This window comes from Aphis gossypii, chromosome 2 (assembly GCF_020184175.1).
Source record: "Aphis gossypii isolate Hap1 chromosome 2, ASM2018417v2, whole genome shotgun sequence".
NCBI classification, from domain to species: Eukaryota; Metazoa; Arthropoda; class Insecta; order Hemiptera; family Aphididae; genus Aphis; species Aphis gossypii.
Window position 1 is genome coordinate 57,526,777 of NC_065531.1, and position 27,255 is coordinate 57,554,031.

The following is a 27,255-nucleotide window of genomic DNA, read 5'->3' on the forward strand; positions in this document are numbered from 1 at the left end:
AGCGCAGAAGCTGAGAAACATGTAAATCTTTGCTATAAGCGACATAAGTGTAAGTGTCTAGAAAAAAATTAATTATAAATTGTTCGTCCCAATAGACTTGTCACTTGTTATGTAGGTACATCATATAGATTATGGTTTACGCATTTATATTTCTTACAAAAAAAATTGTTATGTTTAAACAACATTTGTGTTGACAAACTTATAGGTACATACATGCTATATTTATTGTTCGTTATAATAAAAAACGAAATCAATAGTGATAATTCAGATTTTTTTTTCATTCCTCTAATTTTTATTTCAATTCCTACGCCACTACAATTTACCAGAGTCATTGTCTGCTACAGACTTACGGTTGCACTGATTTATTGGATTGGTACAGAATTTTGATTTCAAAAACCCCTTAATACCACCGAAAAGGGAATAACAAGTTGTGCACAATCTAATAGTATGTTATGTATTTATATTTTATATATACTATATAGGGTGGTCAAACCACGTCTCGCGAGCCGCATGCGGCTCTCATCTTATCGTAACATATTTCCAAAAAAAAATTTTTAATATGAATTTATGTATTATATAATAATATGACCTTTTTTTTTTGTACATTTTGGCTCTTCCATATTTATTAATATATTTGGTGGCTCGCGAGTCTCTTCTCGCTGGCCACGCCTGATATATAGTGTGTTGAAAATTCCTCAGCGCTTGTAAGATGTGTGTGGTGTAATTTACGCGCATTATGATAAACTCGAAAGGGTGCAATGAGAAATTCGTAGAACCATAACGGTAATGACGGTTATTATACCTTAACCATTTTTGCTGTGACGTTGATTTTCAATCACGAACGCACGTACATTTTTATCAGCTGAAATCGATAAGACTTCTTTTAACTAATTGTTTATTGCGTGTCACCTGCAGTAGTATTTCCTGCTATAAAATATCGTTTTTTTTAGTTTTGATTTTCGATCGGTCAAACGTCAAACGGCTTCTTGCCAATGCCTTTCCTCAACAATACCCGTTGTAGATAGTCCACGAATAATAGAAGAATAACAAATGTCAAAATTTGACATTAATTTTTATTAGGTTGATACAATGCTATGGTATAAACTCAATGTACCAATACAAAACGAATATTTTCCTAGAAAACTGTTATTATATTGCTGAATTAGTAGAAAATATAGTTTAAAAAAAATGTAATAACTTAGATACTGATTTAGTGAATTTAATTTTTTTTTTTTAAATTAAATTGATTTGTATATATAGATGCGTCATCATAAAAATATCACTGCATTACTATAGCTATTTAGTAACTATACTCAACCATTTTTTTCGTATATAATATTATCTATCTGTATTCGTATATTTACATATTATATTATTCAATTTTACGCGACTTCAGACGGACTCCAACCGAAACCCCTTCGGGAAACGAGTTGATTTTTTACTTTAATTTATTATCTGTTATCAAAAGGGACCTATTTTGCAGGCATATGTTCTGAATAGTCTTCCATTTTCGCCGAAGCTTTACTACACTGCCGACCTTCGTTTTTAGAGCTTTGGAATCAATCACACTTACCGAGTTGATTTTTATCAATTTATCCCTAGAGAATTCATTTAAAGCCGTTTTCTGTATAAAGGTAGTAAAAATAATAGGGTCATAACTAAGGAAGTAGGCGCTGTACTATATCTTTAAATTTATATATATATATATTATATTGTGTACAAAAGACTCGATAATATTAATTTTTCTTTTTGAAGGTCAATTTCTTATTTCTTTTATTTTGTTTTACACGTCATTATTGATCTATGTCGGTCTTATCATATTATATTATTATTATATTTATTTTTCGGTCGATACGGTTCTACTTTGTTCTATTGTATCACCGTTTTCTAACTATTGTGAATCTATTGTGCTGTTATTGTTAGCAAAAAAAAAAATTACAAAAAAAGGATTTAAATGTTCAAATTATATTTATCATCATCGTTTAGCTTATCATTAATTTTTGACATAATATTACTTAAAATCGATGTGTGTGAGTTAATTTTTTCCGTTTAAATTACATTTTAATGTCCAAATGTTTAAGTGTTTAATAACTGATATTTTGTAGTATATGTCCTTAATACTTATATAATATATGATTTATAATTAATTTCTAGTTCTCTAACAATGCGCATTTCTGTAAATGCGATATTCAATCATAATGCTCGTGTAGTTTTGTTTCATGTTAATTAAACGTGTTAATTGTGATCACTATACATTTATTATTATAAATAGCTTTTATTTTCTATTTCTATGTTAATTGGAATTTCAAATTGTTTTTATCAACAATAAAGTTTAATTTTCATAAGATTGCACAAGTGATATTTTATCCAATCTAAATGTTTTTAACACTTAACAAAAATATGTATATACCAATTTGATGACTTATCAATAACGTTTAGTTTTTATAAAACAATTCGTTTCACGTGTGTACAGTATAATAATGTATTCTGATATGCGTTGAGTAACTTACATTTTGGCGCTTATTCAATTAATTTCATATCAGATATTCTATGTATATACATACGTATATAAACATATTTAAGTATTCATTATATATATTAATTTTAAAATTTTAACACGATAAACGAAGATCCATTAATTTTGTTACTGGAAGACTAGTTTATTTCTTGGCTAAAAAAATATCATGAATATGTTCTCTATGTATGCAACACACGTAAAATGTTCTACGATACCAAACTTCAAATTCACGAATATAAATATACACATGAAGTTTTGAGATTTAAAAAAAAAACTGTAACTCAACGCGGTCATTAATTTGGTAAATGCATGTAAACATTTTTTAGTATACTTGTGATGCTGTAATTATTTAGGTGGATGTCGGAGATTTATTTATTGTATTTTTGATTATTGATTCATTAAATTTAACATTTTCATTTGTATAAATTAATATCTTTTAAACTTAATTATGTCTTATCAGAAGATAATACTATTTTGTACAAACAATGATTCAAATTTCGTATTATCAAAATGGTGAAGGCTTCTCTATAGTATATATGATTCTTTTGAAATATTCATTATTCCTTTAACCATTAATTTCTAATCAATCTTTATATAATTTTAATAGCTGGCGGTACTCTGTCTTATAGTTAATAAAATAGATAATCTGTGTCGTTGTTGTTTTTAAAAAGTAAATAACCGATAAAATTAAATTTATCAAGTCCACATTAAAACTCGTGTAAAATTAATCATATTATGTATTGTTGAAATTTTGAGATTATAAATCATTTAAAATTCGTTTTAAGATTTCGATCAGTAAAAAATTTAAAATTAACAAAATATATGTAAATTCTATTGTATACCTAGTTTAATTTGTATTCAGTGATAGTAACACCCGAAAAAAACAAACTAAAAAACAGATAAACGTCACCAATTCAATGTATACTCGTATCTATAATTATTTGTGTTTTTTTTTTTTATTTTAGTTTTACTTCATCTCTCAAGATGGTTAATTTCCTGCCAGATTTTTCCGTTTCGCATTCGAATAAAAATAAATTTACCTTTATCTTTTAAGCGATTTTATAGAATGACCTGATTATTCATAAATGGTAAATCTTGCAGTGTAGTGTAATGATCCGTTTAACATCGCTCCCGCTTACTGTTTCCGTGCCATTTATATTAAAAACGCACTATATTGAGATTTCTAATTTGATTTTTACTCTTATTTTCAATATAATATAAAATTGCACACTGCTATTCTTGTAAAAAAAAAAAAAGAAATTCGTCAACGTGCGTACACTTCATTCAATAAGAATCTCTATCTTATACCACTTCGATAAAAAAAATATGTCTGCATTGATAACTTATAAATTGTAAGTACTATAGCTTATAGGTAGCCTATGAATGGAAAAATAATCCTCTATACGTATGTATTGTCTAAAGAAAAAGAATGAAAAATATTCAAATACAATGCAACGTAACAATTTTTGTCATCGAAAGTATATAGAGCTGTTATTATTTCTTAGCCAATATCATAAATAAACTCTGTGCATGAAATATGCGTTTATAAATAATACAAAGATATTTATGTATAAGAAACATACGTTATTATATGTAGTAATTACGATAAATTTTTTATAGGACTGTGGTTTACAGTCTATATAAATATACATAATTGTTAATTCCTTAAAATTTTGTTTACAGGTTAGCGAAACTTGAGGAAACATTAAAGGATGAAAGCCTGTCGGAGCAACAAAAACAAGAAAAACGACAGCAACATGCGCAAAAAGAATCAGAATTTCTTAGGCTTAAGAGATCGAGACTTGGGGTAGAAGATTTCGAACCGTTAAAGGTCATTGGTCGTGGTGCTTTTGGAGAGGTAAGTCATCATGTATTTATTTTATTACTGTTTTTGCCTTTATTTTTTTATTTTTTATTTTTATTCGGAAGTTGTGTAGTTAATGATATTATATATATATTTATATCAGTCACGGTACAACGAGTCACAATGTGCTATTTGAATCAATAAATTGGTTCCATTAGATTTCAACCCACATTCTTATTATATTTTACTTATAATGCCATTATTTTAACTAGGTTTTCTATTCGATACAATTTTCTATTAATAATATATTTTTTTTTACCTTCGATTCGTGCAATTTCTTCATTCTCTTTAATATAAGTAGGTATTTAAATAATAATAAAGATTGGTATTTCATTTTTTTTGTACTGAATCCTCATAATGTTCATACTCATACTAAATCCACAATGGTTTTTAAAAAATCAATTGTTATACACTATATTTATACACTGTTTACACACATTTAAATAATAATAAATTATATTCTAGAAAATAATAAAAACCCATAATATATCATTGTATTTTTTAAGTTAAAAAGAAAAGTCTCTAAGAGGTTTGCTTTTCAGAAAATGACTTATAATTAAAACTAACTGAACAGATTACTTATTATTTTATATACATTAAAAAAATATGTATATTCTAATGAAATCTATTTGAAAAACCTGGCATGTTATTAACTGGTAATTCATAATAGTTGTGTAATAGTAGTAAGAAAAATAATGAAATTTGTATACACCGTAATACACTAAACAATATTTGTATAGCTTTTAAGAAGTTTTTATAAAATTTTAGTTCAGAATTGCTTGTACATTATTTATGTTATTGAAAGGTTACGCGTACTATCCTTTGTCTAATTTTTTCGTTTGTTTAAATAGTTATAACGTCGAATACATTAGTAGTTAGAATATGGGAAAAACATTTTTGTCTTCTATTATGTGATAAATTGAGGCCAGCTGACATACAATAAATTTAGCAATCGGCAACAAAGATTTCCTTAGACATGTTATTATATTATATTTTATGTTATTTTTATTTTGTACGAAAACACAATTGTTAATGTTTACTATTTGCCTCATTTGGTTTATGCAAACTCGCACAATCGAGACAAATGCGAACAATCTATAGAAAATAGTATATTATTTATTTACTTTGATGCAAAGTTTATTCGAAGTAATATGAATCGGTATATCCAAGTACTCATAAATACTATACAATATGACTCATATGTGGTTAGAAAATAAATTTAAAATGAAATGAATTTGCAAAGAGTTCGTCTTCGATATAAGAAGTTATCTATCTTTTACCTCTAATATTTTGGAGTGAATAAAAATTCTCAATAAACGGGAGTGGAAAATGTAATTGAACGTTAGTGCCTCATCTTGCACTTGTAATATCTATATATACCTAATGGTAAAACTCATTTGAAAATGTATATTACATTTTTTGAACGATTCGAATTATAGGTGTTAAAGGTGCGTTATTTAATAATCTCGTTTTAATAATCTATAGTCTATACCAAGGCCTTAATAAGGGACCGGAATATGTGTACATTTTTACTATCTACTTATTACTTATCTCTCATTACTGGTTTATACTTTATAGTATAATAATAATAAAACTCTAGTTATATTTTACATGAGTAAAAATATAGATCGTTTATTTTGTTGATATTATATAATTAAGAGTTATTATATTGTTTTTGTTTCTAGGTGAGACTAGTACAAAAGAAAGACACTGGTCATATATACGCCATGAAAATCCTACGCAAAGCCGACATGCTTGAAAAGGAACAAGTGGCCCACGTCCGTGCAGAAAGGGATGTTCTCGTCGAAGCTGATCACCAGTGGGTCGTTAAAATGTACTATAGTTTTCAGGTAACTATTTCCTTGCGTCCGATGTTTACGAATGAATAATTAACTGTACGCCCCAGACCGCTTTGGTGTGGTAACCACGTGTATATTGACCGTGGTATAAACAAAAATATGTACAAAAGAACCTTTTCAAAAAATATTAATAATAAAACTTTACCCTTTGACTTTTACCAGGATCCAATAAACCTTTACCTTATAATGGAGTTCCTTCCTGGTGGTGACATGATGACGCTACTCATGAAAAAAGACACACTTAGTGAGGAGTGTACGCAGTTTTATATCGCCGAAACCGCGTTGGCTATTGATTCTATACACAAACTCGGATTTATACACAGGTTAGATAGATTATATAAAAACGCGTGCGCAGTCTTGTACTAATAAAGTGTATTAAAAACACGTAAATATCTAAAAAAAAAAGTTTTTTTCAAAAACATATTTTATCAAACATTAGAAATATATAAAATAAAAAACATCAGATAATAAATATAAATGTAAATATAGAACATTTTCTGAATCGTTTTGTTATGTTTTTGATATTTTATTTTTATACTTAACCATTTTTTAACTCATATTCTTAAAGCATTATAAACATGCACCTTACATAAATGTTTTAAGATTTAAAATTTAAGTTTTCAAATATTTTCGTTATCGAATACTTTTCAAGACTGCGTAGTACCTCTTCTTATCCTAAATATTCCATATATACGTTTTTTGGTGTATGTGTGTGTGCTAATGTTTTTCTTAACTCACACAGGGATATAAAACCCGACAATCTACTATTAGACGCCAGGGGCCACATAAAATTGTCCGATTTTGGACTGTGCACCGGCCTGAAAAAGTCGCACAGGACGGATTTTTACAGAGATCTGAGCCAGGCTAAACCGTCGGATTTCAGTGAGTGTATATTGTCGAAAAGTTAACCGCATGCCAAACTTATATTTAGGTTTTTTCTGTTCGCCAGCATCGAGTCCTATGGACAGCAAACGGCGTGCGGAGAGCTGGAAGAGAAATCGCCGGGCGCTGGCCTACAGCACCGTCGGAACGCCGGATTACATTGCGCCCGAAGTATTCCTCCAGACCGGTTACGGTCCGGCTTGTGATTGGTGGAGTGTCGGTGTCATCATGTACGAAATGCTAATCGGTAAGAAATTCGTGTCTATATAGTTTTCATTCGGGTTTAGTGTTAATTTAACTTAAAACTGTATAGATGCAAATAGTTATTGTATAGACTATATTCCTACGATACCTACGTGTTTCTTGTAGGTATATAGTTTCCCATTTATCTATAAACGTTGTGTCTTTTTGTCTTTAGCTTATACCCATCATAACCCAAACAGTTTTATGTGTATACAGTTAAAAATGAAATAACTAATAATTTATCATTATAGTAGTTAGGTACCTACATCATAAAGTCTTGCGACATCGTTACTTTGAGATTTTTGTGTAAAATTATTATTAAATGTTCATATATTTTATAATTAATTCCAAAAATGTCACGTTTTTAAATTTTATTGAATCTTGTTTGTTGTGGTCATTAATTTTCTTTTTTACTCGTATTTCATACAGATCATAATATAAGATTTATGACGGTAATATTTTCACCTATTTTATATTCAATTAGTTTTAATAATATTTTAATACTTACAAAGTTACAAAATAAACAAAGTGTACCATAAAAGCGTTACCTATAGAATATTATTAAAATAGCAGTAGAACATCTTATATTTTTGATTGATTATGTTTTTTTATTTCAAACAAAACCGTGACTTAAGATTTTTCATTAAACATACTCTTCTCTCCTATATATATAATATCCTTTCAAACGAGTGTGTGTCCATCAACATTCATGATTAAACAAAACTCGCATTACTAACTGCGATTATAATTATTAATAATACGCAGTGCAGAGTTCCTTTATGGTAATCATGGTTCATGTTTGTTTAAGATGTTTGCGCGATTGTAAAACGTGATCAATACTTTAAACATAGCGTTTTCAGTCATACCTAATACCTTTATAAATGATTATTTAGATGTCACTTTTAATTGTCACTCGACTTTTTTTTTAATTTGTTTTACTATACAGAAGTGAACATTGTTATTAAGTTTGGATAGAAATACTGAATAATATATACACACACTAGAAAACTATTGAAATTATACATAATATTTTATTCAAAGACACAAATACATTAACAGCGATTATTATAATAATAATTATACTATATATGGTTTTAATAGTTAAGTCCATTCTTCATACCATTACGAATTTGGTCTCGTTCATTTACAGGGTACCCACCGTTCTGCAGCGAAAATCCACAGGAAACGTACAGGAAGGTTATGAACTGGCGAGAAACGCTGAGCTTCCCAGCCGAAGTGCCCATCAGTGAGGAGGCCCGTGACGCAATCACCCGATTCTGTTGCGAATCAGACCGCCGTCTCGGTTACAGCGGTCGTGGCATCGACGATCTCCGATCAACGATAGCGTTCTTCCGTGGCGTCGACTGGGAACACATCAGAGAACGTCCGGCTGCCATACCTGTTCAGGTCAAGTCTATCGACGACACGTCCAACTTCGATGACTTCCCGGATGTCAAGCTTGAAATACGTTAGTATATGACAAAGACGACCGATGTATCGCATTCGCTGCATTTTACTAATCAATTACTTTTCTATGTTCTCTTCTAGCATCGGCACCGATATCCCAAGATGGTGAAGTGATCTACAAAGACTGGGTGTTCATCAACTACACGTTTAAGCGGTTCGAGGGGCTCACTCAGCGGGGCATAGCTACCAAAAAGTGATTTTAAACAACGTTAACGATAGTGCAATGTGATATTTTTATCTAACCCCCTACGCTTTCCTCCTTATCCCAACCTTACAACCACCCCTATATCCCTTACCCCAACAACGTCCTATCCCAACCCAACCCCTTATCCACTCCAACCTACATACCACGAATCCTCTACCATCCCTATCACCATTAGTTGGCATGCAGACTTTATGATCTCAAGAAGAAAAGTGTTTTCTTCTCAGCGATAAAAAAAAAACCAATTGAAGATTTCCAAAGACCAAATGTTTTTTTTTTTTAATATATTTATATGTATGATAATCTGTGTAATCGATAATACATATTTGTAATCCATTCACCGTCAAACACACAAAAAACGCGGGTATATTGTGTAGCGTTAAATTTAAATGTTCGCAATGTTCATTGATATTATTGCACACTAAAATTATTTCTTAAGCTTCATCTAGTCAACTCCTTCGTTTTTTCATTCTCTTGAACAACTCGAAATTAAACCATATACGCGTTAATTTATTTATCGTAACACGTTCGGAATCACTGCAAAAATATAAAATAAATAATATTAATTAATGTGCTAGGTGACAAGACATTAGTGTGTACATATTATACTATTATCCGTGTACCCTGTACAATATGGCCTCTGGAGCATTGGTCGCTGGTGCTCAGGCGTGGTCATTCCACAACCGCCTACAGGGATTGCAGACGTGTATAAATGTTGTCCTCGTGCTTATCATTCGAGGGGACGTCGAACGTTCGGGACAATATTATTTTTTTAGTGAAACCATTCGAATCTTGCCCTTTGACGAGTGTAAAAAAAAAGTTGATTCTTACGCACTTTTAGCATGTTCCTAAACTATAGGTAGTGGTAGCCAATGAATAATTAATCATCGGACAACAAGGCCGAAAGCGATTGACCCCCGGGACAGGTTAGACTTAAGATTTGTTTTGATTATTATTAATTTTTCGATCTGAATTTTGTTTGTTTACGTGTAGACGTTAGTTTTAACAGTTGTGATATTCGCAAAGTTAATTATTATTGTTTGTTCGTAATTTTTTTTTATGATTATTATTATTATTATTATTATTACTATTAATTATTATTATTATTATATTATTATTACGTACATGACGCTGTTTATCGTTTTTTATGTGGCGGTTTTATATAATAATAAAACTGTCGTCTTCTCAATACTCCTCATTAGACCACTATCTGATTAGAGTCAAAATCTGTCGTATATATATATATATGAAAAAAAATATATTATATTTTTCAGTACCTATGTAAATTTAAATTTTAAAGCGTGTGTATTTTTTTTCACTTATTATTTTTATTTTTTGTTTTTTTTTTTTTTTTTTGTTCTCGAAATATCGTTGAATGTTTTTTCTGTGTGTAAATATATGAATGGAATGCTTACCGCAAATGTTCAAATAAACACCATCATCTATGTCGTGTGATACTTCCCGAATAAAATGTATTATTATTTGGACGGCGTGGGAGTTAATTGATTAATTTTGATGTATTTTAGTTAAATATTAATTTAATAATAATAAAAAATAAATAAACGAAAAGTTTCTAAAAAAAAACAATGCATATTACTATTATGTTGTAACGTATTTTTACATTATATGTGTATTCGAATAGTACAAAAATTAGACGTACTGTCGCCTTCTGCCTTTCTGATTGAATAACGCCATTAAAATGCACGAAAATATATAATGTGTACATATACAAGATTTTCAAGGAAGAAATTTGAGTGAACTAATACGTTGGTAGAAAATTGAGCGTTCAAGAAATTAAATAATATGTGGTATAAGTACCGTAGTTTAAACGTACTTATCGACCAATATCGGAATCGGAATTTGTACCAATCAGTACGTATAGCTGCTACATATCAAATTTTTTTTCTTGAAAATCTTGATATTATCTATTTTTACGTATCATTTGTAACTTGGGAAAAGTGTACCCACGTTGTTATATTATGTGTCTACCACGTTTCGACACTGTTCGCACTGTCTGAAATTGTGTTTGATTGACAAGTGCTTATAAACGAAACAAAAAAAGCTGAAAAAAATTAAAGTATTTATATATATATATATATATATATGTATACCAAATATAAACGTGTATCGTTACTATTTATTTACCGTTGTATTTTTACTGTTTACCATTTTATCCTCAATCCATCCGTAATAAAAAAAATGACAATCCTATAGGCTATAGTAACTAAATTATACTAATTTACTACTATATATTATATTTGGAATAAGAGCGCCGAGCGGTATGGTACGAAAACTAGAGAAATAAGTAAAATGAAATAATTACTTTCAAAAAAATATTTTTGTCTTCATTTTCAATCAATTAGGTTGGTTGTTTGATAGAAAAGTTATCATTTGTTTAATGATAATCAACCATCTATCAATATCAAACAATAATTTATATATTTACAATTATTATAATCACTGCTATATGGATAGTTACATATACAAATATTTTAATATATTATATTATCTGTGGAGATGTTTGAGGAACTGCCGATTATAAGAATGATATTGTATCGAACGCAGCTTCAATAACAAAATAAATGTTCGCAGATGCCTTATCAAAAACCGATCAGATCTGGTGAATAAACGCCACAAAATATTATACTTTTCTTAAAACGTTCCCATGTTCGATAACCCAATGTTAGAGAGATTTCAGTGCAATGAATAATATATGTATGGATCTTCGCTCTAGGTTAACAATATATAATATTTTAAATTTGATGTTTATCAATATTTATGAACCTCCTTTAAATATTTAGAATTCATATACCTATGTAAAAGTTGGTTTGCCAAACATATAGAACTGCAGTCGACACAAGGTCTAAACACTAAACCCATGAGAATCAATGAAGTCCAAAAAAAAGTTTGTGGAAAATTCTATAGTCAGGATGGTATTCTATCACTTACTTTATATTTATGTTGTTATATAGATATAGTATACAGATATTCTTAATAAACAAGGCTTTTATTTTAGCAAGTATAGTACTCGTATATGTACATTGTACAGAGATCGATGTTTTTCTTAAACCATATGGGGCCCATACATGTTAAACAGTACAAAACTATGTAACAAAAAGTAAGTTCAACTCCAACCAATGCATAGACATAAATATGGCTAAATATATTGTGGGATAGGGGTGATAGATAAATTAATTAACACATACGCAGAGGTATACCCCACGTCACCATCATAAGTTAATTTTAGACTAGGTTAGAAATTCTTTTTTTCTTTTTTTTTTTTTGAGAAAGAGAGAGGATTAAATTTTCCCTCAATATATGTTTATGTACTGAAGGTATACTTTAGAAATAAAATAAGAATACATCATTAAAATATTACCTACGCATTGGCTCTTGCAATCATATATCTACATAATAAAATGGATTTTACTATTTATCTTACAGATCTTTTATATATTATAAAAAAATTATCGGCAACCCTAAAATCTTTTTCTTATTCAAATACTATTGGGATGACATATATGTTATTATATGTAGATATATATTCAATTTTATGAATACCTTTATTTTAATATGTCGAGTAAAAAATGGTATAGGTCGTGGTAAATGGTAAAATAGTATATTATACATTAGCAATATTATTAATAAATGATAACAATATGTGCACTTGATTGCTATCGTCAAAACATTTTATTGAAATTATTTATCCATATATTTTGTTAATAAATAAAGTACCTATATTATATAAAAAATATAAAATTAAAAAGACCACCTAAAGGGTATAATACGAATCAAAATATTTGAAATATTGGTTAAATTATTATAATAGTTACTATTAGAAAATAGGTAATTTGTAATATAGGTATATAATAATGTTTGGAAAAATAAACGGACCAGTGGAATCCTCATGTTAGCTGATTAGGATCGTTGAACGTAGGTAATTGCTGGCTAGTAACAAACGATGTGGTACTCGTTGTCTGGGAAATTTTTGAATTTATCATCTATGGTGTCGGACAATATTCCAATTTAGTTGACTTACAATTCAAAATTCGAGACGTGCACAACTACTCTCTACACAATAATTACAAAAATCGTATCGTTGTAACTTAAATATGGCGTCAAACAATAACATTGTCGTTGCAGCGTTACTTAACGATGTCGTTAGAGATTTAAATGCAATATTAGATGTAACCACGGTACAATGCGAAGACGAGCCAGTAGAAAACGTGGTCAATGATGTTATGCATGAATTATTAAAATTGGTATGCGAGTCGACTGAAACACTACAGACCATCGATATTTCCGTAAAAGGAACATCTGTAGTTGTTGAAGACGAGCGAGCAATAGATGTATTAACAGGCTCGATGCAAAGTGAAGAAGAAACAGCTGAAAGGGTAGTAGATGATGTGGTAGAAGAATTAATGACGTTGGTATGCAAATCGCCTTGCGGAAATGCACCGTCTGAGTCACTACAGACCGTCGATACCTCCTTAAAAGGAACGTCTGTAGCTGTCGAAGACGGGCAAGGCGACGCTGCAATTTCGGCGAACCACGTCGATGTCTTGCCGGCTAAGGGTGTTAAGATACAGAAATGTTTTTGTGAGCCCGGAGTAACACCCCAACAACGCGCTCCTCGCCAACGACGAGGATTTTTGATCTCGGTGTGGAGATGTTGTGCCTAACCTAGCGCGTTGTATGTGGCGTATGTTGCTTCCGATGTGGATATCCGTTCGAAGCTGAATAACTTGACCCCTTAGCCGAAGACTTCGGACAGGATGACTGTGACGAAATGGTAGAGGGATACGAGAAAGTGCACGGACGGTGCTCGGCGGTAAGTCGCCTACGCACATTTTCCGATTACCCACTGCGCGACGAATTCGCGGTTGTCGTGAGCTCGGTCGCCGAAACGCTCGACCCTCTGGCGGTTGTGCGAGCGCCCAGATTCTTTGGTCACGCGGAGCGAAGGATGACGACAACACGGCAGCTAGTATCGTACGAACATGAGCAACGATTCCGCCCCGACGATGATGCTGTGATGACGATTGGAAATGACAGCAGCGAAGACTTAGATCGTGGAGTGAGCTTATAAAGTTAGGAATATCTACAGACGTTAGCTGCGCCGGACCTGTAGAAACTTAATGTTTCAGGGTTCGGCGGCGTGTGACTGACTGATGCCATGGTTAAATCTACGGAGAACATCAGGACTGCTGCGCGTTGTGCTGCAGTCCGTTGACTCTTTTTTTTCGTCCTGCGGCAATCCCGCCGTTCCGTAGCACCAATTATTCGCTCGCTCCGTGTTTTGTTTTCCGCCTTCTGTCGCTAAAATCGTCATTTACAATATCGACGCGCACTAGCTCCATCGTCGTCAACCGTTGTCCCGTGACCGTAGAAAACGAGCCTCACTTTCCGTCGTGATGGTCGACGCATTACATGCCCGATTAAACGCAACCGTGACTATCATCGCCAGCAGGATCGATCGTGTGAATGTGCGAAGGTGACCAGACGCCTGTAACACGCAATATCTTGCACCAACTACGCCATCTCGTATCCCCCTCCCCGTTTTTTGAGAAGTCCTGTCCGAAGTTTTTGTTTTTTTATTTTTTTTTATAGCCACTTAGGAAATTTTTTTTTTTAATTGTATACATTTTGTTTAAATAATATGTTCTGCATTTATGTAAAACAAGCCACTTTGGCGACATTTTTTCTTATCACATTTTGTTTTGACCTACAGCGAATTCGTAATTTTTTTTTTTCTTAAAGCCATGGATAAATTTTTTTCTATACGCATTTCGTTTTTTTCATGCTAAATTTTGTGACACATTAAGTCAACTATTTTTTTCATTTATTTAATTATTCTGGAATTTAAAATGTACGTTTCTGCGTGAATCATCCAGCCATGTTTTGTATTTGTTAAAAACGTTAATAAAGTTTATTTGTAATAAAAATTATTTATTTTTATAGGTATTATCAAAAATATAATACCAAAATAACGTAAGCTAATAAATTCACGAAATAATGACTAATAAAATTGTTAATATGTAATATTCATATTTAACAGAAGATTCGTTTGTATAGAGTTACATGAATATGTAAATTGTACCTATATGTTTCAAGATATAGTTGAAACATCGTGTACACGATGAATTGTACAGAATAGATATAGCAGGGGTCGCCTAACCGCGTCTCGCATCTTATCGTAATATTTTTACAAAAAAAATTTTATTAGAAATTTATGTATTATATAATAATATGAAACCTTTTTTTTTTACATTTTGGCTCTTCCATATGTATTAGTATATTTGGTGGCTCGCGAGTCTCTTCTCGCTAGCCACCCCTGAGATATAGTCATACAGTAAGATTCTAGGATAAGTCATATACAAGTATACACAGTGTATCATGAAGATATGAACATTTTTACGTCAAAATTACATTTGAATGTGCCATAAATATATGTTATAAATCTACTGTACTATTGGGAATCAAATTTTTCCGAGATGTAAATATCGACAGTATTGCAATAATTACTATAAGGATAGCCATACATATAGGTTATAAGTAAATGCATCTATGACGAGTGAAAAATGTAATAAATTTGTGTAGAATATCACATAATATGTGTCTTTGGAGTTTGGACTACAGGCATAAGTCAAGTATATAATAATTGTATATGCGTAAGTATAATATAGTTTTTGATAAACTTTATAAATCTAACAAGATGCAACTACTTATAAAATATTACATTATTCAATTTGTTATATAACATTTTATAAATTTCAACTACAAAATTAGGTAGGTATTTGCAAATTTATACAATTTTATAATATTTCGTAAATATTTGAAATTTTAAATGCACCAAAGAAATTCCATTTGCTAACAAAAACCACCCCTGAAGTTTTAAATTGAAGCATTATTTCGAAAATTTATCATATACACAAACACAAAAACACATCATTGTAGAACCAATACATTCATCACTCCGTTCAGAATTTAAAATAACAGACATTATAACAGGTATCTACTTGTTCTTATAAGTCTTACACAAATTATTTTTTTATTCAATGTGTTGTTAAATACGAGTTCATATATTTGCATGTACCATACTTTTTTAAGTTTATCAAACGCACTCTCAGATTTGACAAATTAAGCAAGTACATCATTATAATAGATGTGTTATAAGTCTTAAGTTTAAATCTGAATTCAATAATAAATAATTGTCTACAAAAAACGATTCAGGGGTCTGTCAGCCTATATATTTTTAAGTAAGTACATTTTATTATATTTTTATTTATATTGTATTTTCGTAATTTATTACACTATTGAAAATACTATATGTAAATTTATTTTTTATCGAAAACATCGCATTCGTTATTATTATTATTATTATTATTATATTGATATTATATCTATATTTTATATTCTATTTTATTTTATTTTTTTATTTTTTTTATTTTTGAGTTTAATCCGACTTACCGTTGAACGATGTCAATAGGTTCGAGGTATAAATCGCCAAAATACTATTAAAAATTGAGTTAAATATTTTAAAAATGGCATTATGTATTTATGTATAGTAAAATATAATAATGTAGGTACCTAAAAGTATTAATCTCCACGAATAATATTTTTGAATTCAAATAAAAAAACTGTAATTCTTTGATGAAAAACCCTTATATTTTATTTCTTCAAAATTTAAATTTCAAACATGCATAAATATTAGGTATAATCGATTTATTTTATACTTTTTTTTAAGTTCCATCTGTTTAATAACTTTAAAAAAACCTTTTATTCAAATGTGTATATTTAGTTCAATATACCTAAGTCAAAATACTTTTAAATCATTTCACAAACAATATGATTGTATAAATATTTAGTTAAAACATCAACTATTATTATGTTTTTGAATTACTACCAACTACCAAATAACACAATCAATTTTGTTAAACACTTGTTTTGCGTAAAAACTTCCGTTTTTTTAAAAAAAAATTTACTCGATAACTAATAAAATACTGGGAATTTTTTACTTTTGACCCTTCTAACAAGAACTTTGCTATCAGATAATATGTTGAAGTTGAACATCAGCTATTCGTTATCGTACTAGTGTACTACTCGCCTAAAGCGGTAACGTCATTAAATAAAAAAAAATAATAAATCAATATCAAATCAAAATAATAATAATAATAATAGATAATAGAAACATAAGTTTTTAAGGTTTATAATTAAGTTGTAAAGTATGTCATTCCAGCATAATAATAACAATATATTTCTACTATAATAATCATCTATGCCTACCCCGTATTTGAATAAACTGTTATTCTACGAAGATTTAAACAACGCAATACTTTAAATATACTTGTGTATAAAAAAGAATTCAATGGATATTCTGTTCGCTCCAAAAGCATGTATTCATATGTAAATTTGTATAGTACTGTTTTAACTTTTTATCTTTTAATTAAAAGTAGGCATAAATCGTGGATTGTTTCACTGCTGTATAAATATTTATCGATGTTTCATAATTTTAATAAAAAAAACTTTTTACTCGACCTAGCTAATGAAAAATAAATCATCCTATACCTATTGCATATATTATATATTATTGTATATTATCTAGTATTCGAACGAATATTTCCTTTTTTGTTTATTTAAATTAAAATGTAATTTATGAGAATAAAAAAAAATGTTTACAGTATGTATGCGTTTGTATTTTTTGCTGAGACGAATCGATCATATTACATATTGTATCGTATTCGAATTATAAAGAACCTATTTTTAAACTATTCAAAATAATATAATGTTTCATTTCAAAGAGGTTCATAGAAAACTTTAAAACCTACTATACCTATAATGGAAATATTTTACCGGTAGAAAATAATGGTAATAAATGTAATTACAAATTATTTCCCTACCAATATAAGTTTAAGTTGAATTAACTATATAAAAGTCGCTCTGCTGTACCTATAACATTTATTTCGAGTATATACTTTGCCATCGAGTATAACTCTGCAATAGATGTTGTGTTAAATTTTAGTTCAATGATAAATAATTGTAGGTATATAAAATATGACCAGAGATTGTGCATTAGTTTTGCTTGTATTTTATAATTAATTTATATATCTTAAAAATATTTTTTTTTATATATATATATAACTGTTAAGCTTTATTAGTTGTCATTTAAAGCTATAATAAAATAATAAAAAAGATATTTCTCTAAGTATAATAATTAATTAAAGTAGGTTGATACAAATTTTTCCAAAAAAAAAAAATATTACATTATATCATATATATTATTATAATATTAACTTATGTCAATACTTACGTAAACTGTAGATACAGAAAATAAGTTATAATGAACCAACAAAACCTCGAAAAAACATTCAAATGCTACACATCATTATTGATAAAACTATATATTCAAAATTTTATTGCAACTCAAATAATAATCATTTTAGAAATAATATTTACTTAAGAGCTTAAAGAAAAAATGCTGGTTTTTATTTTAAAAATGTTATATTTTGTTTGAGGAGAACAGTGACGCAAGTGGGTGCGCGCATTTTATTATAACAATAATTAATATGCTACTATAATATAAGATATTATAGGTACATAATGTTTAGTTCAATAACTGACCATGATTTCCAACTCTAGAGATGACAACGTAATAATTATTTATTTCCAGTACAGTTTCCTGTTTTTACTTCAAGGATACTCATATTTTTGGTATAAATAGGAATACATGTAAAATAATACTGTAGTGGGCAAGTTATCGTATTCACGGTTGAACGTTTTAAGTGCGGTTTTTATACGAATATTATTGAATACGCATGAATAAAATGTATGTTCTATTTTATTTTTTAAATTATAAACGAACTAAAATCTAAATAATAGGTATCTACTTATTCAGCTAGTGAAATATTTTAAAATAACATTTTTTTATTTAATTTTTAATCTCAAGAAGAATTGGATCACGATCATGCAATTTTTGAACTTGGACAATTATCGATTTATTTTAATCTCATTATCAACTATCATAATATTGTTTAACACGTGTGATTATGCCACTTGTCTAGATGCTGTAAGTTAAGACTAATGTTTTACATTTGAATATAAAATTTAATGTTTTAACTCGTATTTTAATATACAATAATACATTTTTACATTATAGAGTTGAATTCAATCGGTGTTATTGTTTTTAATAATAATGGTTTTATTCAAAACTCGTAACAAATACAATTTAATTGTTCATTGCAACTATTCATTGGTTTGATAGCATAAAAAAAGGCTATTAAATAAATTCAGGGAGCATAATGAATAGCGTGTGTCCTACAACGTGACTTACCTATCTTTATAGTTTTGTTTGAATATGATTAATATCATGTTAAAATTATTAATACCTATCTTAAGTATGCTTAGACGCTTTTTCGTGTAGATACCGAGATCAAACAACTTACTAAAAATCGTTTTTGATATAATCTTCAAAACTATTTAATGTTTTTTATTGTATTTAATGTTTACTAAAATGTTTGCTCTTATCACTAACAGACTTTTTCGACGACTTAGCGTTTCTAGTTTTCTTGAATCATGATAATACATTTTTAATACAAATCTCTTTTCGAATCGTTTTAGCGATAAACTAACTTAATTATATGCCGTTTCAGTAAACAATTAGCTAACCTTTTACTTTCGTTAACTCCATAAAAACTCGCTTCTTATTTTCGACTTATTCCCATACCATATTTTTATAGGTTTTTTATCCGTGAACATAGATATTTGTTACTTACACAGTACATGCTTCTTTTCTTCTCTGCACAATGCACATCACGTTGTTTCGATAAAACATTCACTGAAATATCTCACATTTCCATCATGGAAACTCACATTTTTCATTTATAAATTATTTGGTCGTTGTGACTTAATAACCTATAACTTTCCCAGCAACATGTGAGTTGCGATAAACTTATTTATTCTAGCTGTGAGTGGATCAAATATTAACATATTTTATTGGTCAGCTAATATTACAGTGTGTTTTAATATGGCTTTATAGATGTAAGTCACATTTTTTTTAAACTAATTTAACTGACAGATTACTTCTTAAAATAAAATCATATCAAAAACGCTTAAGCACCTTTTTTTATACCAGTCTTTGTCTACAAAGTGTAACTACTATCTGAATAATCCGCCATGAACAAATTGTTACATAATATACTACTGTGAAATATATCGATACAAAGTTGTAAAATTTAATTTGTAAATGTTTATTAAAGAATGAAGTGTTTCTTCACAATGAAAATGAATAAACTAGAGGTACTAATTACAAAATACATACAATACCTCTTTAAAATAATGTACACGATAAAACATGTATTAATGTTAATTTTTAACACGGAAATATAATAGTGAATCTGAAGGATTTTCTTTAATTAAAATTATTATATAAAGTATATTTTAACAACAACAAATAAATATATTTTGTATTAAAAAGAAATATATTAATATTTCTATCAAAAAATATTATTATAATATTACTTAATCAGCGTCCCATGAAACCATAAATGTAATAGTTTAATAATAAATAACACTTATTAATATAAATAAATTATAATAATTAAGTAAATATTTTAATATACTAAAATAAAAAATTCTCAGTGCTAAAAAATTCATTCCACCTCATAATTTATCATAAGATTACTGTAAGATGACTTCATAATGTTTTATTGCCAAACAGGTTTATTTTTCACGCATTTAATGCGTTACAAAAAACAACCGATGACTTTGAACGTATTATTATGATAACTTGTCGATACATCTCACAATATAAATTTGTATAAGGCTTGTTAATGAAATATTTATGAAATTTATTTACTTTTAAAACAAAAATAACACTATTATTGTTTATAATATACACGTTTTGGAATCATAAACATATACCTAAAATAGTAATAATAATTACATTTAACTTTAATTTAAATTATTATTTTAAGTCAACAAAAATTAAAGAATTCGGATATCCATTGGAGACGCATGAAGTGTGGACCGAAGATAGAGCTCATTTGGGCTTAGAACGAATACCGCATAATGGAAGCACAGTTATCGGAAAACCCGTTCTATTAATGCACGGACTTTTTTCAGATTCATATATATTCACAGCTAACAACTCGTCACTCAGTAAGTAATTTATTTTTTAATGTACCTATAATATACTGTTAATGAAAATCGTAATTTATTTTTAATATTTTTTGGCATAATCCAAAAATGAATAATCATAATAGATACTTCAAGTACTTTAATATTTTACATTTTTATATTATAATTTTATATACACGATATAATTTTCTTTCTTTTTTTTTAATAATATATAATATTTATACACATTTGAAATTTTCTATTTTTTTTTTTATTTAATGTATATCGTATAAATTAAATGTCAATGAAAAATTATTTGCAAGGCCAAACTTTTTAAAAATTGTTTTTAAGATCCCACATAAATTACTCAATACTCATATATATTAAAAATGCATTGGCATATTTTTTTTTCATACGCTTTTAAAGTTCAATTGCTTACAAAATCCATCAAAATCACTAAAATTTATAAGCCACAAGTATATTATAGTAAAATATTTTTAAAATCTTAATTTGTTCAAGAAAGGTTTAACAGTTAGATACAAAGTTCCTCTTAAATAGCTTATACTAGAATCAAAAAGTCTAATTAATATACAATCACAATTATTTTAATACATTTTTAAAGTTTAAATTTTAACAAAATTACATATTCTAATGATTAATACTGTTCATGATTTTATTAAAATCCAAAAACATTATTGGTGGGGATTTTACACTTATGTGTATTATAAATTTATACTCAGTGATATTTGAAAAATATGCAGATTAATTTTTAGATAAGTATAACCTGTTGATGAAAATTGATTTTCTCGTGTTACTCTTCTTTTCCTAAAAACAACTAATGGATTCGAATAGGGTACCACTGTTGAGTATAGTTGGTTCTCCGACAAGGTTTTAAAGCAGTGATGCGCAAACTAGGAGTCACGAAATGTTAATAGAGGGTCATCAATAATTTAACACCAAATGAAAAAGTACTGGTGATTAAAAAAACATTTTACCAAACAGCCTCAACCAAACTAGGATTTTGGACCTACTCCCGGTTATAAGGTTCACGGAAAAACAATAGTGGGGATAATCATTTCAATCGTGAAGGTAAGCGTAATAGACACTCAGATCATGCCAAATAGCTACAGTACTTGCACACTATATTAATATTAAATGACGTACAATATGTACCCACCAAACAAATATTTAATGTAGCTCGGAAACCTCCAACTGAACTCAACAAACATTTAACGCATTGATATAACTTACTTATACAATAAATTATAATACATCAAGAACTAACGGACTTCACGGGTACATATCTTAGTATATTCGATAATGTAGTTGTACGAAAATCTAGTACCTAATAATAATTTATTATCCAATTCTTCTATTATTATTATAAACGATTAAAATAATGTGAATTATTCAATTTCAGGTTTTGTATTATCAGATGCAGGTTTTGACGTTTGGTTATACAATACCAGAGGTGTAGGTCTTTCCAGAACACTAAGTATTTACAAGAGACCTGGATCACTACCAAACATGAATAGAATATCATGGAATTTTAGGTATATATATTATTTAACTCTATAATTATTATAGTATTATAGTATAACTTAACTTTTTATTATTAATTCTATGAAATAAATGTTACAATAATTTTTTAATTATACACCTTGAAATTTTAGTATCATGCTTTGATTTTAAAGTTTAATTTAAATTAAAGTATTAGGTATATGTCTAATATTAGTAACCTTTATTGGAACTTTAAATATATAAATTAAAAATATATATTTACACTTAGTTTTGATAGAAACTATTTATAAATTATGAAATAAAAGCTTTTAAAAGTAGCTATTTAATTCACTTATTCACTTTACAGATGATTTAAGTTTTCCTTTCGGTTATGTAAAATTAGTGTGAAACAGTATTTACTGGATTTATTAAGACATTTTTTTTTTTTTTGTAGTTACGCATATCGTATATTAATTAACTATAGTTTATTATTCATTTTTGAAAAAGAAAACTCATGTATTAAATATTAGACATTGATTATACAAAATGAAAATCCATCAACATTTTGAATATATTATTCGTATAATCGTATTACCAGGTATCATATTGGATTTTAAAATGGTGTAACTTTACTTCTGATTTATATTATTATAGATTTATCACAAGGCCCATTTAAAACTATTGCTTTATTGTTTGGTCTATAGGTACAATATTTATATATTAAGGTGTATTAAAAATTATTTTCTAAGCTTTTTAATCTATAAAATTTGACTTTCTTCAGAGATAAATAAATATTAAATAGCATTACTTTTGAAATTAAAATTTTATTTTATTTTTTTTGTAACGATACATTATTCCATTATTCTCGATAAACATTATTGAGCTCTTAACAAATATTTTTCTTAATATTTTATATAGGTAGATCTTGAAAAACAAACAATAAAAAATATTAATATGATAAACACACAACTACAATAATTAAACATTAGTGATAAACATTAAAAACTAAAATCATAATAGTATTTTTATTTTCAAATTTCACTATTCGTTGCATTAACCATTCATTTAAATATATCTAAACTTTTCATTCAAATTTTTATGAGCAAAGTATTAAACATATTACATATATACGTATGAGTATGATGATTAAATGATAGTTTTTGTTGTTCTATGAATGATAATACTATTAGTTTTATAGTTTGTGTTTATAGTTTGAATAGGTACTTTTGTTTAATTTAATTAAATATAAAAATATAATTGAATTAATAATTATGAGTAGGTATTGTAAAATTATAATATTTTACAAAAATTTGCCTTGGTGTTGGCTTTCAATACTGAGACAAAACTTACGAATACGACGAATTCTTAATTTTATATCGACCAGTAAATTAAAATATGCATTTGATAAACCTAAAATCTTTTTATTTCTATTAATATTGTACTTTTTTCCAAGTTTAATACTTTAATGCAGGAACAAATATATATTATTTTATAAAAAAAAATCTCGGTTAATTGATAATTTATTTGTTTTTTTTTTTAATGTTTTAGTTTTCATGAAATGGGCGTATACGATTTGACTGCAGTTATAGATTTTATTTTGAAAAAAACAGAACATTCAAAATTGAACGTTGTGGGTTATTCTTTAGGAGCAACTATAGCATTTGTTTGCTTGTCCGATAAGCCAGAATACAACGCTAAGGTCAACAAACTTGTACTCATAGCACCGGCAACTAATTTTAAAACATCTCCTGTCACTACTTTTGTTAAACAATTTCCAAAAATTGTATCGGTAATATTGTTATTAAACAAATTAAGTCAATTATGAAAAATTTACACTTTTAAAACTGCAACGTTTTCGTTCTACCATGAAAGTATATATTCCATGAGCTTAAGTAGCCCAAGCTCATTTTTTTTCTTCATATACTCTATAAATACTATACGGACGTGCGTCCTAAAAGTACATGTTATGGTTTTTTTTTAATATCATTAAAATAAAAAATATTTTATACATCATTATTAATCATATACTTAATTATAAGAACATTTAAAAGCATGTTCAAAATATTTTTCGTTAGTTTATACGGTTTAATATTTTAATTTTCAAGATAATGCTAGATGTATTCGACTTCATCCCATACACCATGGATCCAGACAGTACGTATAGTCAATTAAGAAACATGTGTGCAAAGGAAAGTGTATTAAAGAGTTGTAAGAAGCTTATCGATTTTTTGGAAGGAGTCGATTTACCAATAGACAATGTATGTAATACTAATATTTAAAATGCTGTTAGAAATAATATTAAATAATTATGTTTTACGTATTTACCAAACTAATTTTAAATAAATTTCAAAACTGTTTTTAATGTTAAGAATGTTGAAGTTTAAAAAAAAAATATTAATTTGAACTCAATTAAAATATTAATTTCGTATTTTAATATGAAAGATACATTGTTGTTATGTGGTTAATACTTGTTCGTTCAAAAGTTTAAAAAAACTTCTTTTACCAGCTTAAAGTAATGTCAAGTTCAGTTTATAATAATTTTACTTCAAACTCTTGTATGAACTTTTGATCATCTTGACTGCTAACTCTCACCACCTACAAGGTGAATGTTTACATCAAATTTTAAGTATAATAGAATTTATTAATAAAATAGTAAAAAATCACTTAGAACTTCAAATTCTTAATTTATATTATTCAAATAATATAATCAATCACTAGACTGCCATATTTAATAATTGAAATTGTATTTTTTTGTCTTGCAACCAGATAGTAATACATAATCAAATATATAATCGTTTAATAAATTAAACTAAATTTTAGTTTTAGTATTTTTTCATCTTGGGTGTAAAAGATAAATAAAAATAATTGTTGTAAAAATGTTTTTTTTGTTTAGAATACAGTTTTAGACATGGCTTCTGTATTTCCACAACCAGTGTCATCTAAATTGATGAAACATTATTTTCAAATAGTACTGAAAGGCAAGTATAAAATAAGAAAACTAATATAAAATGTTGAATTTCGAATGATGCGAAAACTAGTCTTATTTTGTTTAATGTTTAGAAGTCTTACCATTTTACAATAACCATAATGTACACATCCACTTACGTTATACACACGCTTCACAACACTTATTGAAACTTGATTAAACTCAAATTGGAATATCGCACATAAATTGCAATTCTATTATTGGTTTTATTTTTCAGGGAGACTCAGCCATTATGATTATGGGACTTCTGGAAATTTGCTACTTTACAATAAAATAATTCCACCGGATTACGATTTATCCAAAGTTACAGCACCAACATTTATCATACATTCAAACAATGATTATCTTACTACGCCAACGGTAATTGATAATTAATTTACAAAAAATCTATTACAATGACCAGGCTACTATTTAAATATTTAATGTTTTAAGTTTAAAAAAAAAAACTGTTAGAGAAAAGCAAAATATTACTTAAAGGAAACTTATTGAATATACATTGTTAATGTTATTTTTCATTTTAATCAAAAAATCGGATCACTGACTTTGTGTAAATACTATAATTATTTAAGTTTATTCTTAATCGTATTTTTTTCTTGATTATTTTAAATAATATAAAATGTATAACAATGTTCTTATTTTCTACTAAAAACCTCCATCAAAGTTGATGAAGTAGCCTTTTTTTCTATTTCAAAAGGTTAGATTAAACGGACAAAACACAATAATAATAATAATAAAAAACAAAACATTGTGAAACCAATTTTATTTGCTAAAATTAGAATATAATTTATAAATTATGATTTTTCCAATTCATAATTGAAAAATATAAGAACATTATTGTATTTTTTCAGGACGTAAAATGGCTTATTCATTTATTACCAAATATTAAGGAAGTACATTATATTGATCAAGTACAATGGGGTCATCTAAGCTTTATATTAAGTCCAAATAGAAGAGAAATCATTAACTTGTATATAGCAAATAAATTATTAGATGAAAGTTTATGAACCTACGGAATGTGTTTTATTATACCTAACAATGTAATATATTTAGTATATAAGAAACAATAATATAAGAAACCTACAATACTGTGATATACATTGTGAATATAGGGTTCTATTTAGATTATATAATTGAATAAATTAATACAGCACGATTACGTTTATTTTCCTGTTCATTAACTACGATAATAAACATATATAAACAACATAATATTTCATCTGTCATGCGTCATGTGTAATTATTATATTATGATATGAGTTTAAGACATATTTATTATATTATGTTCTATACATTCGCTCAAGAACTAATAATTGAATATGTTTCTGAATTTCAAAACTGGGGCTTAATTCTAAAATCATAACTAATGATGATCATCATTGACTTGATTTAAACTAAGTATATTAAATCAATTATTAAATTAAAAACTTTTTTTTAATTTTTAGCAAAATAAAATAAATTAAAAAATGTACAGGATAAAAACTATTAGCAGAACAAATATTTATATTTTTTAAAACTTCAATAAAAACAGATTCGATAATTTACATGTATCTATTGTATAATAACTTTAAATCAACTTTAAGAAGAACAATATTATTTAGAAAACTATGAATAATATTTTAG

The 27,255-nt window shown here is 27.7% G+C and overlaps 2 protein-coding genes across 8 annotated transcripts in view; both read left to right on the forward strand.

Annotated features, from left to right (window-relative positions):
* LOC114119460 (serine/threonine-protein kinase tricornered) overlaps window positions 1–10,522 on the forward strand; it is a 121,875-nt gene extending 111,353 nt beyond the window's left edge. For 6 of the 7 annotated variants that reach the window (XM_050199351.1, XM_050199350.1, XM_050199353.1 and 3 more), the window contains 7 exons: window positions 4,202–4,376; window positions 6,068–6,232; window positions 6,404–6,564; window positions 6,984–7,123; window positions 7,173–7,370; window positions 8,517–8,834; window positions 8,915–10,522. In XM_050199351.1, the coding sequence (XP_050055308.1) occupies window positions 4,202–4,376; window positions 6,068–6,232; window positions 6,404–6,564; window positions 6,984–7,123; window positions 7,173–7,370; window positions 8,517–8,834; window positions 8,915–9,030 (1,273 nt within the window). In that variant the 3' untranslated portion in view covers window positions 9,031–10,522. The remainder of the gene's footprint in view (window positions 1–4,201; window positions 4,377–6,067; window positions 6,233–6,403; window positions 6,565–6,983; window positions 7,124–7,172; window positions 7,371–8,516; window positions 8,835–8,914) is intronic. The other variant, XM_027981018.2, reaches the window with a different exon arrangement.
* An 8,244-nt stretch (window positions 10,523–18,766) lies between these two features.
* On the forward strand, window positions 18,767–26,791 carry LOC114119458 (gastric triacylglycerol lipase). Its single transcript, XM_050200846.1, has 8 exons — window positions 18,767–19,101; window positions 21,008–21,191; window positions 22,570–22,702; window positions 24,198–24,438; window positions 24,755–24,907; window positions 25,543–25,631; window positions 25,857–25,995; window positions 26,484–26,791. The coding sequence occupies exons 1-8, from the start codon at window positions 19,000–19,002 to the stop codon at window positions 26,637–26,639; spliced, it is 1,197 nt and encodes a 398-aa protein (XP_050056803.1). The 5' UTR covers window positions 18,767–18,999; the 3' UTR covers window positions 26,640–26,791.
* Window positions 26,792–27,255: the final 464 nt, after the last annotated feature.

Excerpts from the sequence above, each read along its gene's own strand:
- LOC114119458 (XM_050200846.1), top strand. The coding sequence starts at position 19,000 with ATGCAATTTTTGAACTTGGACAATTATCGATTTATTTTAATCTCATTA. Across the intron at positions 24,908-25,542 it reads TCGATTTACCAATAGACAAT|AATACAGTTTTAGACATGGC; the intron begins GTATGTAATACT and ends TTTTTTGTTTAG. Across the intron at positions 25,996-26,483 it reads ATTATCTTACTACGCCAACG|GACGTAAAATGGCTTATTCA; the intron begins GTAATTGATAAT and ends GTATTTTTTCAG.